This window comes from Saccharomyces kudriavzevii (assembly GCF_947243775.1).
Source record: "Saccharomyces kudriavzevii IFO 1802 strain IFO1802 genome assembly, chromosome: 7".
Lineage (NCBI taxonomy): Eukaryota > Fungi > Ascomycota > Saccharomycetes > Saccharomycetales > Saccharomycetaceae > Saccharomyces > Saccharomyces kudriavzevii.
This window is the reverse complement of record NC_079278.1, coordinates 1042011-1058994: the sequence shown is the minus strand read 5'-3', so window position 1 is coordinate 1058994 and position 16984 is coordinate 1042011. Positions and strand designations below refer to the sequence as shown.

Genomic DNA, 16984 nt, shown 5'->3' with positions numbered 1-16984 from the left:
TTTTCTGTATTTTTGTATATTTGATTAAATACAGGAATACAGTCTCTTCTTTCTTTGGCTATAATTATATTCTTTAAACTAGAGATTATGTCAAGTATTTATAGTTAGACGTTTCGATGTTGTCGTACTCTTGGCGTGATACTTCATCTTTGTCGTTGTCTTCTTGCAGGTGGAGTTCGGGATCTGTTATGATGATTTCTTGGGCGTCCTGGCGGCGTTCTTGATCTGACACGTTTTCTACCGGCGACGGATGGCGGTGATCTTGACCTGCTATTTCTTTCAACATCATCTTGTAAGAATAATCTGGATTCGTGAATTTTGGGCCCTTGAGACGGTTGTGACTGCCTGGCCGTTTTCCTTAAGTTCTCAAGTTCCTTTTCCCTTTTCAATTTTTGTTCCTCTTCTTGTGCGCCTTCAATTTCTTGAATAATTGTCAATTGATCTCTCAACTCCTCCGTCAATATACCGAGCCCTATGGCCGTGAAGAAATTTATAGAGTATCTGATGTGATCAGCGTCCCCCTCCAGTGGGAACAGCCCTTTAAGTTTATAGGAACTTAATCTTCTTTGTAACTCATCTAATCCCAACTCGTTAACTAACTCTTGAAACAGGAACTTTATGAAAATTCTTCCTTGTGGACACGAGTCCTCCTCAGTTAACTGGATTATCGTAAGACAATTTATCGGAAGAAATTCATAGGAGATCAAATGTCCCCAAAACTTACCCAAGATCCGTAACTGGTCAGTTTCGTAATCTTCAATGTCTTGTGCGTAGTTTTGCTCGAAAGTCTCATTGTAGGCAATCTGCCAACTCCTGTGGAACGTAATCATACGTTCAGACAAAATAGAGTAGAATTTAGAGAAGGTAGATTCTTGTAAACTAGATTTGATGATGATATCCACGACATTTTTTTTCAAATTGTTAGCGATCTTCAATTTTAATAACTTGTGCGCTGCTTCGTCACCTGATAGTGAACTTTTCAAAATCAAATAAATTTTCTTTTTGAACTCGACATCGTTCGCAGAAGTCATGTCACTAATTTGTAACTGATCATTCCTACCATAATTCGAGTTAGATTCGCTGTTTATCAGGAATTTTTGTCGCAGGATGTCGAATGCCTTGACCAATTCATCAAACCTTGTACATTTCTCAAAATTTCCCAATTCGCTGTTAGCTTCATCTTCATCATTAACAATATATGAGTGCGTGTTGACGGTATAGTCTGTTGGATTCAATACAAGTAGAGCTTCAGACTCATTTTTATAATGTTTCTGTCTAATTTCAAATAGTTCTTCCAGGCCCTCACGCAGCGTTCTGGATAAGTCCTGCGTTTGTAAAATATACCTTAGTTTCTCCCAAATCATATTGTGAGTCCTTCTGCTAACAACTTCAAGCCTCCAGCCACATGTTTTCAACACTGCAATGACCAATCGTAAAGAATTCTTCTCCAGCAGTAGCAACAGAATCTGTAGGATGACAATTTCATGTACCACGTCATAAAGAAACATAATGGACAAACATTGAAGAAGGTTTTCGCACGATGAATAATCACTGCGGTTGAACTGCTTCACAAAAGTTAGCATTAGTTCTTTGGTTAAAATCTTACCAATTTGAGGAACATCGGAATTCAACAAAGCGATCAAAGCGGCTAACGCAGGAATTCTCTGATTATTCTCTTTCTTGAGGACAAAATCTACGACACTTCTGCAAACAACGTTTCCACCGAGAATTATATTGACCTGAAACAGATCCTCATATGATTTCAGCAAGTTGTCTACTGTTAGATCGGATATTATGGGTGCAACATGTGTCTTTATCATTTCCCAGTTTTCCCTCTGGAATTTCAAGTCATCATCTTGGTTGATGGCAGCGGACATGCTAATTAGTGGTATATACTCTCTTTTAATTTCTTTTATTGTTTCCATTTTTACGAAGTAATGAATACAATAGTAAATAGCAGCGTCAAATTTTTCAAGAGTACGTAATGGAAAAAGATAAAAAACAGGGACCGTCACAATAGAAACATGGTGAGGACTAGAAGGCTAAACGAAAACAGTGTAAGATGGTTGAGGAAAGTTCCAGGGTCCTGGTTGTACTTCCTTATATACTGCCTGGTGCTACTTTACAGACAATCATAAGACGAACGATTCCGTTCTTGAGAGAATGGCAAAGCCAACTGGATGTAGTGGTTGTCCCTGAATTTAAAACATCATTCCAGTTGGATTCTGCGCTGGGGAAGATGTACAGTATCATCAGAGATGTTCTTTTGGGATATGACATGATCAACACTGGGATCAATATTATTTTCAACAACAAACATTTCTTAAAAAGTAATTTGCAATGGAAAATGGGTTTGTTGCCACAACGCTCCACCTTCGAGACGTGGCAGCTAGAGCTGGACGCTAAACAGTGCCGCACTATAGAACACTATGCAGTCCATGGCGATAGCGCGGAAGAGATAGTGGGTCCTAAGGATGCTGACAAATTTCCTGTAACCGCATTGGGTGGGACATTTGATCACATCCACGACGGACATAAGATATTGCTGAGCGTCTCGACATTCATCACGTCCCAAAGGCTGATTTGTGGGATTACTTGCGATGAACTACTGCAAAACAAGAAGTACAAGGAGTTAATCGAGCCTTACGAGACCCGATGCAGTCATGTGAGTCAATTCATCGAGCTACTAAAACCGAACCTTTTGGTGGAACTAGTCCCCTTGAAGGATGTTTGTGGGCCTACTGGAAAAGTCCCCGAGATAGAATGTTTAGTTGTGAGTAGAGAAACTATCGGCGGGGCAGAGACAGTGAATAAGACTAGAATTGGAAAGGGCATGAACCCATTGACAGTGCATGTGGTTAATGTGCTTGGGGGTAGAGAGGAAGACGGCTGGAGTGAGAAACTGAGCAGTACAGAGATAAGACGCCTTTATCAGGCATCTCATTCCTCAAACTAGCCAATGGGCGCCCTGTGAATTCCCTATTTGTAAGAATATCTATTTTTTTTTTTGCTGTATTTTATTATTATTATTATCGTTAACTTTTTATAAATGGCGCGAGAACACAATAGAAATGGAAGAAAGACTTGGCAAATGGCAATACCAAAAATGGCTGAGAAAGGAACGGTAAAAGGCTACGCCAAAGTATATCATGCAAGCAGAAGCGCCTGATACCAATTTGGTAAGTAATGTGGCTGTGGTATCGAAGAAAAGAAGGTTGTCAAAGACTTCCGTTCAAGAAAATGAAAATGCAGAGGTGAAGTTGGAAGTGAAGAAGAGCAAGAAAAAAAGGAAAGAGAGGCCTGTGACATGTACTTTGCAAAAAGCTGTTGTCGAAAAAGGAACTGGTGTCAAAGATGTGAGAGACATGACTCAATACTTGCTACAGGCTGAAAACAACTCTCCCAAATGGATAGATATCAGCAATAGATCAAGTTTAAAAAAAATGGTTGTTTTGTTCATTCCAGGCCTACAACCAGGCGATTTTGAAAACGGCAAGAGGGCATTCAATGAACTCAGTGATGACAAGTTCAAGTATTTTCCCGAGAAAGTTGCTGCTAACTTCCATACTTTTGCAGTGATGGCTCCGGGTTCCAAGATGACGCTATTTTCACCATACAATTCATTCATTAATGTTGGGCTGTCTAAACTGGAGAAAATAAATAAGCTGAAGGAATTACAAAAGAAAAAAAAGATTACCATCAACGATTTGGTTTTATCCGAACAGCAGTTGGTGGCGAACGACTACCCATTAGATTCTGAAGACAAAAATGATGCAGACTGGGTACAGACTGTCGATTTTGCTCATGATGGTTCGCACATCTTTGCATTGGACTGCGAAATGTGTCTTTCCGAGCAAGGTTTGGTTCTTACCAGAATTTCTATAGTCAACTTTGATAATGAGGTCATTTACGAAGAGTTAGTAATGCCTGATGTTCCCATAGTGGACTACTTGACTCGTTACAGTGGCATAACTGAGGAAAAGCTGGCCACTAGCGCCAAGAAAACGCTTTCAGAAGTGCAACAAGATTTACTAGGGATAATAAGTCGTTCAGATATTTTGATTGGACACTCGTTACAAAATGACTTGAAGGTGACTAAGTTGAAGCACCCAAAGATTGTGGACACGGCCATTATATACCATCATAAGGCTGGTGATCCTTTCAAGCCAAGTTTGAAGTACTTGAGTGAGACATTTTTGAATAAAAGTATCCAAAATGGTGAACACGATTCTGTTGAGGATGCAAGAGCGTGTCTCGAGTTGACAAAACTGAAAATTTTAAATGGTTTGGCGTTTGGTATAGGTATCAACACCGAGAACTTATTTTCCAAATTGCATCGTTTCGAAGTGAAGACCATGCTACTGAATGATATGATCGTCAAGGACCACACCGAAGACGACTCCAAGGGCCATTTAATCCGTTGTGTCGAGGATAATGAAACATGGACACACGTTCACAAAAGTTTGAATGGGGATATAAAGCTTGTTGTGGGGAGGTTGAAAAACTTGGAGAGATCACGTAATTACAATAAAAAGCCCCGGAAAGGCAATGATTCATTGGATGCATCCATGGTTCTTCAAGATATTGGACAGAATCTTACCCAATTATACGAGGAAGCCACGCCAGGTACCATGATTTTGGTCATGTCGGGCACAGGCGATACCAGACCATGGAACAGTCTTTCAAGTGAATTGGAGTTAATCCAAGATAAAAAGGAGAGATTAGATAAAAGGCATGAAATGGAACCTGAAATAGTGGAAGCCATAAAATTGGCCCGAGATGGTGTAGCATTATTTACTGTAAAATAATCTTATATATATATATATATATATATGCACATATACAGAAGTGTGCGAACTGATTTTCAATTTAATTCATCTCCACATCTTTACTCTGCTCTGGCTTCTCATTGTTCACTCCGGCAGATAGACCAGGGATAGCCTCACTATTACCGACAGCACCTCTTATGTCGTCCATACTAAGAGCTTCGTTCTCTTGGTTAGTAGAAGGAGCACTGCTATTCGTGTCCCCTTTAACGTGCGATGGGTTTGGCGACTTTTTCCGTATTGTTCTATCAAATTGCGTCAGGTCCAGTATATCCTCACAGTCCCCTTCCTGTAAACTCTTCTCATTTTCTTGGTTCTTCAACCATGTTTTATACTTGAACGGATATTTCTCCAAGTTATTCTCAAAGTTTCCCGCTTGCTGCTGTGGTTGCTGCGCAGTGGAGCTTATTTTAGATGGTTGAAACCAATCATACCTCCAAGATTCTCCACCGATGGAGCTACCATAGTATGAAACTTTATTGGCCTTGACAATCAACGTCTGAGGATCCATTTCCCTTTTTTCTTGCTGTTGTTACCTTTACTTGTAACTTTGGGTTTTATCGCCTAGTTCAATAGCAAACTAGTGAACAATTTCACTTCGCGGCGATAGATTCAAAACAGCTGTTGGGAGAATTGTAATTGTAGCAAACACTGGGAGAAAAGGAAGAAGCAGAACAAGAGGATAAGACGCCATGGTGAAGCAGCAGGAGTCCAGCAAGAGCAACTTAACCAAGGAGGATGAAGCCTATGAGGCAATCTTTGGTGGGGAATTTGGTTCTTTGGAGATCGGGTCATACATTGGTGGAAACGAAGGTGCCAGTACAAAAGATTATACGGAACATTTACCAGATGCTGTGGACTTTGAGGACGAAGATGAGCTTGCTGATGAAGACGATTTGCCGGAGGAAACGGATGCTAATTTGCACGCAAACATGATCAATATGAGCGTGTATAATGGTGGTAACGACAGTGATTCTGTAATGAGCATGGCCTCGAATAACTTGAATCTACAATTACCTGGTATTAATAGAGGTTTGTCGCAAGAATTTATCTTGGAAGATGATGGAGGCGCTCCTGCTACGAGCAATGCGTTGTTTATGGGAATGGATGCAAATGAAATCCATCTCGCCACTGAAACAGGCGTTCTCGATGGTAGCGGTGGTGCGAATGAAATTGGCCACTCTCAGCTTTCAGTCAACGATGTTAATGCTGATAATATGACAATGAATGATGGGTTCACCATGGAACCGCAAATATCCCGTAATAAGCATAAGATGCCTACCAAATTAGACTTGATAAACCATGAAAAATATCTCTTAAAGAAATACTTTCCTGATTTTGAAAAGGGGAAAACTTTAAAATGGAACAAGTTGATTTATAGAAAATATGCACCTTACCATTGGCACAGGGATGCCTCTAGGGTAAAGAAACCGTTCATGCCTCTGAATTTGAGATTTAAAGTCCAACAGGATGACAAAAGGCTATTCAATTCAAAGACATCGTTTTATCTATCTCCTACTTACCGAGGAAAAAGTAATTTGCTTCAAGATAGTTCTTCTGCTTCCCGGAGAGGTCTGATACATGTTTCTATTGAGGAGCTTTTTCCTATCAAAGAGCAGCAAAAGAAACGTAAGATCATTCATGATGAGAAGATAATATCCGAAGATTTATTGATCGCTACTGATGATTGGGATCAAGAAAAAATCATCGACCAAGACCCTCTACCAAGCACCATTTCAACGGAGGCACCCATAGCATCTGACTTAAACTCTTCTGGACGTTATAAGTTAAAGAACTTGATTGAAGATGTTGCCGAAGACTGGCAGTGGGATGAAGATATGATTATAGATGCCAACTTGAAAGAGTCGAAGCATGCTGAGTTAAATATGAATGATGAGAAACTGTTATTAATGGTCGAGAACATGGATAATGCAGCGCAGCAAAAGCAACGATTAGATAGTAATAACTTAACACTTCCCATTAGTGAGACGACCTTACAAGAGAAATTCAATTTATCTAATGATGATAAATATCAAATCTTGAGAAAAACACATCAAACCAAAGTTCGTTCTACCATATCGAACCTAAATATCCAGCATTCTCAACCTGCTATCAATTTACAATCTCCATTTTACAAAGTGGCTGTTCCTAGATATCAACTAAGACATTTCCATCGTGAGAACTTCGGCTCGCATATCAGACCAGGTACCAAAATTGTCTTCAGCAAGCTAAAAGCGCGGAAGAGGAAAAGAGATAAGGGTAAAGATGTAAAAGAATCATTTTCCACCTCTCAGGATCTAACAATCGGCGATACAGCTCCCGTTTATTTGATGGAATACTCTGAGCAAACGCCAGTTGCGTTGTCCAAATTTGGTATGGCAAATAAATTGATCAATTATTATCGTAAATCAAATGAACAAGATACCTTAAGGCCAAAACTACCTGTTGGTGAAACTCACGTTTTGGGTGTTCAGGATAAATCACCATTTTGGAATTTCGGGTTTGTGGAACCTGGTCATATCGTCCCCACACTATACAATAATATGGTTAGAGCACCCGTCTTCAAGCATGATATCTCAGGAACAGACTTTCTTTTGATAAGAAGTTCAGGATTTGGTATAAGCAATCGATTTTATTTACGTAATATCAATCACCTTTTTACGGTGGGACAAACATTTCCAGTTGAAGAGATTCCTGGACCTAACTCAAGAAAAGTTACGTCAATGAAAGCAACAAGGCTGAAAATGATCATCTATAGAATTTTAAACCACAACCGTAGCAAAGCAATTTCGATTGATCCTATTGCGAAACACTTTCCAGACCAGGATTATGGGCAAAATAGACAAAAGGTGAAGGAATTTATGAAGTACCAACGAGATGGTCCTGAAAAAGGCCTCTGGAGGCTTAAAGATGATGAAAAATTGTTAGATAATGAAACTGTAAAAAGTTTAATCACGCCGGAACAAATCAGTCAAGTTGAATCAATGAATCAAGGTTTACAATTTCAAGAAGATAACGAAGCATTTAATTTTGATTCCAAACTGAAATCCTTGGAGGAAAACCTGCTGCTTTGGAATGTCACAAAGAATTTCATAAATTCTACTCAAATGCGAGCCATGATTCAAATACATGGTGTAGGCGACCCAACTGGCTGCGGAGAGGGTTTTTCATTTTTGAAAACATCGATGAAAGGTGGGTTTGTTAAGTCAGGCTCACCCTCTGAAAATAACAATAGTTCAAATAAAAAAGGTACCAATACCCATAGCTATAACGTGGCGCAACAACAAAAAGCCTATGATGAAGAGATCGCCAAGACGTGGTATACGCACACAAAATCGCTGAGTATAAGTAACCCATTTGAAGAAATGAATAATCCTGATGAGATTAATAAAACCAATAAACATGTCAAGACAGAGAGGGATGATAAGAAGATTTTGAAAATTATCAGAAAGAAAAGAGACGAAAACGGTATAATTCAAAGACAGACGATTTTCATAAGAGATCCCAGAGTTATTCAGGGGTACATGAGAATCAAAGAACAAGATAAGGAAGACGTCAACAAATTATTAGAAGAAGATACTTCAAAGATAAACAATTTGGAAGAACTTGAGAAACAAAAAAAACTGTTACAGTTAGAATTAGCTAATTTGGAAAAATCACAGCAACGTAGGGCAGCAAGACAAAACTCGAAGAAAAATAACGGTGCCACAAAAACGGAAGGCTTCATGGACAATGTTAGCGACTTTTCCGGTGTAATGGACGGTAAAATAACGAAAATCAAGAGTAAAAACACGACTAGAAGATGCGCGACCTGTGGGCAAATTGGACATATTAGGACAAATAAATCCTGTCCGATGTATAGTAGCAGAGATGATCCGGTTTCACCGAAGTAGATTCTACATACAGACATATTCAGTAAATAAAGCTTCTGTAAAGCTTTCCGTTATAATGTAATAATAAAGAAATGTATTTGTATGTCATCTTCCATGCGTTGGTGATGATTGCGGTCACTGACCGAGTTATATTTTTGAACTGTTGGCGATCAAGAATAATAAATGCTAATGAGAGCATGTAATTTTCACCCCGCAATATAAGAAGCATATATGTAGATGTTAGCTTGATGGTTCGGACCCAATACTAGAAATATCTCTTCTTCGTTGGTGTTCAAATCCTGTTTTAAAAAAGAAATGTTTCAACGTTAATTGGGCCTTACATCAAGGTTTTCTATCAATGTGAAAAACTACTAATATGAAGAGAAGAGTCGTGGGCAACAGATTTTAATAAGGTCCTTTTTCCTTACTACCTACTTTTTCTTTGTCAAAAGTTGGTTATGAATCTAGAACTATTTATCCCTTTGTAATTTATAAAACCTTGCCCTCGTGCAAACTTGTTTCTACTGCTAATAAACGTTCCTTTACATGGCTTATTACTAGCAAACAACACTTTTTTTAATTTTATAAACATTTGTGACGCACACAAAAATATGAAGATATTATCTTCCCTATATATATTACTGGAAATTTCCTAGCAGGCATTTCTTCAAGCCAAATTTGAAAGACCTTGAGAATACAGATAAACAAAAATGCTACATTTTAAAAGTTCAGATAAGAGTGACAGAGATGATGACATGTCAGGGGTTAAATTACGTTCGTCCTCATTAACCGCCCCAATTCTTGAAGCTGTTCAGGAAGCCCAGCCTTTTGAAGAAGCCACATTTTCTAACTTCCAAAAGAACCATCCTCTAACCGAAAACTCAACATGCAATGCTTATGCTATTTATGATACAGATGGCAATTTGAAGCCCATGAAAGATACGTTCGGCAGAGATATAACTACACCCGACATTTCAAATCCAACAAGACCTAGAGACGAACGGCCTATAGACACCATACGTGGATTTGAATACTCCATAACGAAAGATCCGCGCTGGTTACAAGAGCTGGAAACATCCCAACTGGGATTTAAGGCCAGACCTGGATTTTCCGTCATCAATCCAGGTTCGGAAGCTTCAGTAAATTTACCCCAACTGGAAGAAAAAGTGATAGAAAACCAGAAGCATGCGAAGAAACATTCCAGATCATGGTTTTCTCGGTTGGTTGGGAGATAAGTTATATAGTACATATGTTAAAATAGGTAAATGCTTTCTTGGCGCTTCAATATGATGATTTTCTAGTACCAATTTTCAGGATGTCTCTGCCCTGTCGGACATAGAGAAAAACCAGATTTGAAAAATTTTCATGCTCATCTCCTCCCCATAATTGAACAATAGAAAAAATTAAATATCACATTTCAATTGTCTTTCTATCATTAAGATATATCTCACCGAGGAAATTATGGCTAAAATACAGGGAAAAAGGAGCAACGCTCTTGGGTCATCTTTGGAGATGTCCCAGATAATGGATGCAGGTGCAAACAAAATTAAAAGAAGAATAAGAGATTTAGAACGACTACTAAGGAAGAAGAAGGATATATTGCCCTCTACTGTAATAATAGAAAAAGAAAGAAATCTACAAGCTTTACGATTAGAATTGCAGAATAATGAACTCAAGAACAAAATCAAGGCCAATGCCAAAAAATATCATATGGTGAGATTCTTCGAAAAAAAGAAAGCACTAAGAAAGTACAACAAGTTGTTGAAAAAATCAAATGAATCCACAGTTGATAAAGATCTACAAGACAAACTGAGAGCTGCTAAAATTGAACTATGTTATGTGATAAATTTCCCCAAGACTGAGAAATACATCGCGTTATATCCAAAGGACGTCCCATCTACGGATCCAAAGGGTGTAGAATTGACAAACATAAAAAGAGACCAATTTCTCAATTTAGTAGCCGAAAGAATGGATACGAAGACACTAGATGTATCTTTTGAAGAAATTTTAATGGGCAAGAAACTGGATGACGATTCAATTGGATTAACTTTATCCCATAAAGTCGATCATAGTGATGAATCACACGCATCATCTACAAAAGGCGCGAATAAACCGGAGCAGGTTGAAGAAGAGGATGACTTCTTCGAGTAAGTACATGCGAAATCGTTTTATATATATATGTATATACATATATATGTGTATATATCAGGCAGAGTTTCTTTTTCCCTCTAATAAAGGGGTCGTTGTTTTGTTTCGGTCTCACTAGGGCATTAATTTATGCTTCAAATCATAACGTAATCCTAAAGCATCATTAATCAAGGCAAATTGCAATTCCTCCCCACGAATTTCTTCGGGGATGAATAGTTCACAATGTATGATGACCTCCTTATTTATTTGTTTGGGTTGACATCTTTTAGTCATCAGCAGTTCATCGCCCTTATATCCAATCAAAAACCATAACTCTTTCTGTGTCTTAGGGAACTTATCACAATATATTTCAAACCCGCTACTATGCTTATTAGAAAAGTGTCTACCGTGAAAGCTTAACATTTCGTTGTTCTCCTGTTCTTTGAACTTTATATTATCTAGAACTGGCAACCTTTGGCAAACACTGACGAATTTTTTCTTTACATCCTCATCTTCTGTCATTCCTGAGGTTAATTGATTAAAAACACTCACCAATTTCTTATATCCGAATCTCCCTATTTCCTCCAAACTCAAAATTTTCTTATTGTCTTGCTGTGATACTTCCATGAATCCTTGCTCGCTAAAATTGAAATCTCGGATTCTTCTCAGTTGTAATCCAGGTAGCACACTAACAGGATCATCTTCATACCAATAACCTTGCTTAATGCATTGCATCATTTTTATCATGGTCAATACCGTATGAAAATAGCCAAGTTCGCTAGCAACATCGATATAAGCCTGCAAGATACGCAGAGATTGGTCCAAAACTGATACAGTATCTTGGATATAATCCGCAATGGGTAAGTCTACACGACTTAAATGTGCCTGTAATAATAAAAATGTTTTAACGTGTGGATCCCACATTGGTAGTTCAAATTCATCGATGAAGGTACTCTCAACAGAATATCTTGATTGCTGTGACATTTCAACGTTCATAATGATTTCACCACCTCTTACAGGTAGCTCGTTATACTCAGTAGCCAATGACAACCATCTTAATACTTCTTGAAAAGTTGCACGGTCATGTATTTGCTTCAATAATTGGCGTATGGTTAAATGCGAAATATAATAGTATGAGGATATGCTTAAGAACGGTGTTGAAACAATGTCGTCTCCATGTAATAAAACACATTGGGATTCTTGTAAGTTCTCCAATGTACTATCTATTAAAGTGCTCAAATGCTCACTAACACCTGTAGTACTTGTATCATCTTCGATACCGTAGTACGTTGGATTGTGATGAGCTCTCCGGAATAAAAATGTCCAGCTCAAAAAATCTAAAGCCTCTTGCTTGTTGGATATACTGCCTGATGTTATTTCTGCACCTAAATGATCATCTAGCACCTTATGCAACGAAGATTCAACAGGGAAACCGGCATTTAAGAAATGCTTATAAAACATTTTCTTGGATTCCTTTGTGTACACTATAGCAGTACCTGTAGTATCGTAAGCCGGTCTACCAGCTCTTCCCATCATTTGCAAAATATCTGTTAAATCCATATCTCTGTAGCCTTCTATTTTTGCGTCAAAGAATTGGGTACCTTTAATGATGACCAGGTGTGCAGGTAAATTAACACCCCATGCTAAAGTTGATGTGGCAATCAGAATCATAATCTTGTTTTTCTGGAATAATTGATGAGAAATAGAACGATCTTTCTGCACTAAACCTGCATGATGCAACCCTATACCAAATTGCAGTGATAGCTTTAGAGTTTCGTCAGTAACCTGTGATAAGTAATATTGTAACTCTTCCTCATCATCTATATTTAAAAATCTACGTGGATTATCCTCCATCCCACATAAATGAATCAAATCTAAAGCTGTCAGTCTAGTCTGTCTACGAGATGCCACAAAAATCAATGCTGGCTTATCTGGAGAGTGTTGTTTAATCGCCATGAATGCTGGCTTATTCATTGTTTTCATCAAAGGACAGAATGCCAAGTTGTCAGGAAACCCATCAATGTACATTTTCAACGGAACTGGACGAACACTTGACGGAAAATTGTACAGTCCATGGTCCTTAACTCCCAACCAGCCAGCCATGTCATAAGCGTTCGAAACGGCCGTTGACATACCTAACAGTCTAACGGGTTGTTTCGTTTGAGAAGAGATGTAATTCATACGACTAACAATCATTTCTAAAATGGGACCACGATCACTTGCTAACAGATGAATTTCATCCATGATAATTAGAGACACGTCTTGAACAAATTTACGGGTTTGCCAATTACGGGAAATACCATCAAATTTTTCTGGTGTTGTAATCACAATGGTGGCATCATGTACATCTTTCGGGTCAGGTAAGGAGTCACCAGTCAATTCCACAACTCTATCTCCAGTCACCGGGGTAATTTTTTTCCTCCAGTCATCAACTCTCTCGCGGACCAACGCTTTCATTGGTGCTATGTAAACAATCTTCTTCCCAGGAAATGTTTTGAAGGCATGCCATATAGCTAATTCTGCCACAATAGTCTTACCAGAGCCTGTAGGTGAACCAATAAACGCGTTTTCGTTGGTATTGTAAAGTGTGTAAAATGTCATTGTTTGCATGGGGTTGAAATACTTGAAAGGATAAATTGACTCAACCAAAGGATTTTCAAGGGCCGATGTAGGTAAAGGACGCAACTTCAATAATTTAGTTTGTAATGTTTCGTTAAACGGTCTAATTAAATGCTGGAAAGAGATAGCATGGGTCGACTCACAGCCTATCCAAGTGTCTGAAACAGTTTTCACAACAACCTGAGGCGGCAATGGGTCAGATAATGGGATCATAAAATCCATTTCATGTTGGCTATTCAATTTCCTTCTATTCAAAATGAATTTTTCAAAGTGAAGAATTCGTGATTTGTCTGATTCTTCAACGAAAACCCAAAAGAACTGCGCATCGCCATGTATCCGTGAATCCCATACGAAGTTCGGATCCAAGGCAACATGAATTCTCATTACGTTTGTAGTAATAGGGAAAATCTCAGCTTCAATATTGATTTTAGGAAAGCGGCTCAATATTTTATACAACTTAGATCCCGCCTTGTTATTATGCACCAACTGTCCAAGCTCTTCCGGTTCTAGCTCTAGAAGATGTTCGATAGAGGGTTTAGTATCTCTGATACGTCTAATAATATTTTCAGGCAAATCGAACTGACATAGAGGATGGTCGAAAGCCCACAGCCTCTTTTCGATGGATTTACAGATATTTAGCATAACATTTGAAAATTTACCCCACCTTCTATTGACACCTATTAAAAATAATGCTCTACAAATTCTTATGGAATTTTGGGCAACATAATTTGAATCTGATGATAGCGCTGAGTCAAAAATTCTACTTTGAGAAATATAAGCCTGCAATAGTACATTCGTTTTACCTTGAGGTGTATCCAACTGGCCTCCGATCTGACACTCAACAGATTCTTCAGAAAGCCTTGTCAATTCTTTGGATTCTTCTTCTCTAAATTTCATACCATCAAATTCACTACTCATGCTGATCATGGATAAAATATCAGCTTCTGTGGCTCTGGGGTCACACATTTGATTGAATATCTCAACAGATTCGTTTAAGAGATAAAAATCCGACGACACTCTGCCCAGGTCTTTCGAAATAAAATGCATGGATATTTCGTCAAAGACAATCATTTGAAGGGCGTGCAGTCGCCTTGCAGCCACTATAATCATTTTCCTTCTCCGTTCGTATAGTTGTGGGTCATTTGAAACCTCTTCCCAATCAATACCATAAGTAAATGGATTCTTTCTCATACGGACAAACATGTATGTATATCCGAGCCATTCAATTGCTTCATCTACATTAGTTACACTACCCAGTGAAATTTCCGCATTCAGATTATCCACGAGTTTGGAACCAAATCTAGATTCAATAGGATGTTGTTGAGTGATTAAAGAAACATAATGGTCCAGACGGTCACTAGAAGTGCACAAAATACCTGTACCATTTGAGGAACCAAAACCAGGTCTACCACCCCTACCAAAAATTTGAATAACATCAGAAATACCTAGATCGATGAAACCACCTTTTTTAGCATCATATACTTGAGTTCCTTTGATAATGACACAGTCAGCAGGTAAGTTAACACCCCATGCCAATGTTGCAGTACAACATAGAACTCTAATGGCACCATCTTTAAACATTCTTTCAGTCAGATTTCTGTCTGAACGGGCCATACCAGCATGATGAATACCAAACCCAAATTGGAAAATTTCCTTCATGTCTTTATCTCTGTTTTTCACTAACTGCCTAGAATACTTATCCTTGATTATTGGGTCAGGTGCAAAAAAATCGACTTCATGATTGGCTTCCGCTAGCTTGATAAAACCCCTTGCACTTTTGGCTGTTTCCTTCCTTGAATGCACAAACACCATTACTTGGTATCCTCTTTGAATCATTTCACTTAATTTATCGTAAGCAATTTTATCGATGTTTTCTTTACTTTGTCTGCTACCTGCCTTGCCCCTACAACCTAAAAGTTGTTGTTCCAAAGGCTTTGGGCGGAAGGATTGATCAAAGTAAAACATACCGACTTGTCTGTTCACCCCCAAGAAATCCGCCACATCCATGAAATTCGGCAGTGTTGCAGATAAACCAACAATACGAATCATTGATTGAGAACTTTCCACTTGTCTCAAGGTACGTGCAACTAGGGTTTCAATGACTGAACCCCTATCTTCGTGCAATAAATGGACTTCATCAATAATAAGCAGCTTGACCTTTGAGACTAAATCGTTGTCACCATTTGCCTTACGAGTAACAACATCCCATTTCTCAGGAGTGGTAACAATTACTTGAGTGGCTAGGATTTCTGCCTTTGTCAATTGCATGTCGCCAGTTAACTCTCTCACTTGAATATTAAACGGTGCTAGGCTCTTACTGAATTTGTCGACAATCTCAGCAGCCAGCGCTTTTAAGGGGGCGACATAAACAACTTTGAAACTGTCATATTGTATGTCAATTTCGCTTCCCTCGTTGATGACTGAAAATTGTTTTATTATGTTTAATATTGTAAGCAGTGCAATGTCTGTCTTACCTGCACCAGTGGGTGCACAAATTAACATGTTTTCATTTGTTTTATAAGCTACAGGGTGCACTAGGGATTGTATCTGATTTAAATTCTCATAAGGGAAAACAGTCTTACAAAAATGATCTAAATCCTTTATTCTCAATAACTTCGTATACAAATAGTTCTTATTGGACGCCTGGTCCGTGGCGGCGGGAATTATAATTTCTTCATGAGTTTGATATGACATCCTTGTAGTCCCCACTGGCAAGGTAAATTTTTGGCCTGCAAAGGCTATAGCGGTTGTTGACCCTGCTTCATATTTCCTGAAGACATGTGGGTACTTGATTATCCTATCAGCAGGGTTCAACTTCTGATTCTTGGCATTCTCTGCATTTTGTAAAACCTGGTTTCTAATATCTTGTTGCGTCAAAAAATCTGGTGTTGATTTCACTGCATTTTCAATCAAAAGGATTGTGGTTTCTATAGGCGTGGCAATAATCATTCTTCTATGCTGGAGTAGCAAAGAAACGAGCTCTATGTTTTCTGTTCCTAAAAAATCTAGCAATTCCTTCTCCAACTCTTGCTTCTGGTGATTATAAACTACTTGAAGCACAGTTTCCAGCAACACATTACTGCTCAATGTTGTGGCAGCTTTATCAATTAGGTTTCCAATCTTTTTATATATTGCCACTGCATTTTGTTTTTTATATGAATCGATTATAGATTGCAGTTGCGAGAAAGAAATGTCTTGAAACTCATCGAATATATCGTCCCAGTCATTTCTATCTTGAGAAAGGACAGTAAGTTCGGTTTTTCCACCTTGATCTTCCTTTCTTTTTTTTTTAAGCTCATTATCAAGACCTGGTAAATAAGTTTTTGATTTATCCAGGTTAAAGCTTTGTGATGCATCAACCATAGATTGCATTGCAATCATATAGGATTTGGAAGAATCTGCAGAATACGCAGTTGACATCTTGAATTTATAAGGAACTTCTTCAGTTCTGTTTTCTGTGATTGTATTGAATTCTTCGAATACGTCATTTGCATAAAGAGTTTCTAATATAATGCATATTGGTGCTAATTTTTCACTCAT

At 38.3% G+C, this 16984-nt stretch overlaps 8 protein-coding genes across 8 annotated transcripts; 5 read left to right on the top strand and 3 right to left on the bottom strand.

The window, feature by feature from the left end:
* Positions 1–143: 143 nt before the first annotated feature.
* CWC22 (U2-type spliceosomal complex subunit CWC22) lies at positions 144–1877 on the bottom strand (the record flags this gene model as incomplete). Its single annotated transcript, XM_056228301.1, has 1 exon — positions 144–1877. One exon carries the CDS (start codon positions 1875–1877, stop codon positions 144–146), a length of 1734 nt encoding a protein of 577 aa, XP_056088036.1.
* A 185-nt stretch (positions 1878–2062) lies between these two features.
* CAB4 (putative pantetheine-phosphate adenylyltransferase) lies at positions 2063–2956 on the top strand (the record flags this gene model as incomplete). Its single annotated transcript, XM_056228300.1, has 1 exon — positions 2063–2956. The coding sequence occupies one exon, from the start codon at positions 2063–2065 to the stop codon at positions 2954–2956; it is 894 nt and encodes a 297-aa protein (XP_056088035.1).
* A 193-nt stretch (positions 2957–3149) lies between these two features.
* On the top strand, positions 3150–4808 carry RNH70 (Rnh70p; the record flags this gene model as incomplete). Its single annotated transcript, XM_056228299.1, has 1 exon — positions 3150–4808. The coding sequence occupies one exon, from the start codon at positions 3150–3152 to the stop codon at positions 4806–4808; it is 1659 nt and encodes a 552-aa protein (XP_056088034.1).
* A 61-nt stretch (positions 4809–4869) lies between these two features.
* On the bottom strand, positions 4870–5337 carry RTT102 (Rtt102p; the record flags this gene model as incomplete). Its single annotated transcript, XM_056228298.1, has 1 exon — positions 4870–5337. The coding sequence occupies one exon, from the start codon at positions 5335–5337 to the stop codon at positions 4870–4872; it is 468 nt and encodes a 155-aa protein (XP_056088033.1).
* A 181-nt stretch (positions 5338–5518) lies between these two features.
* TAF1 (histone acetyltransferase) lies at positions 5519–8719 on the top strand (the record flags this gene model as incomplete). Its single annotated transcript, XM_056228297.1, has 1 exon — positions 5519–8719. The coding sequence occupies one exon, from the start codon at positions 5519–5521 to the stop codon at positions 8717–8719; it is 3201 nt and encodes a 1066-aa protein (XP_056088032.1).
* A 689-nt stretch (positions 8720–9408) lies between these two features.
* SKDI07G5210 (uncharacterized protein) lies at positions 9409–9933 on the top strand (the record flags this gene model as incomplete). The annotated part of the gene is made up of 1 exon (XM_056228296.1): positions 9409–9933. One exon carries the CDS (start codon positions 9409–9411, stop codon positions 9931–9933), a length of 525 nt encoding a protein of 174 aa, XP_056088031.1.
* Positions 9934–10159: 226 nt separating this feature from the next.
* On the top strand, positions 10160–10849 carry EFG1 (Efg1p; the record flags this gene model as incomplete). The annotated part of the gene is made up of 1 exon (XM_056228295.1): positions 10160–10849. The coding sequence occupies one exon, from the start codon at positions 10160–10162 to the stop codon at positions 10847–10849; it is 690 nt and encodes a 229-aa protein (XP_056088030.1).
* A 111-nt stretch (positions 10850–10960) lies between these two features.
* On the bottom strand, positions 10961–16984 carry SLH1 (RNA helicase; the record flags this gene model as incomplete). Its single annotated transcript, XM_056228294.1, has 1 exon — positions 10961–16984. The coding sequence occupies one exon, from the start codon at positions 16982–16984 to the stop codon at positions 10961–10963; it is 6024 nt and encodes a 2007-aa protein (XP_056088029.1).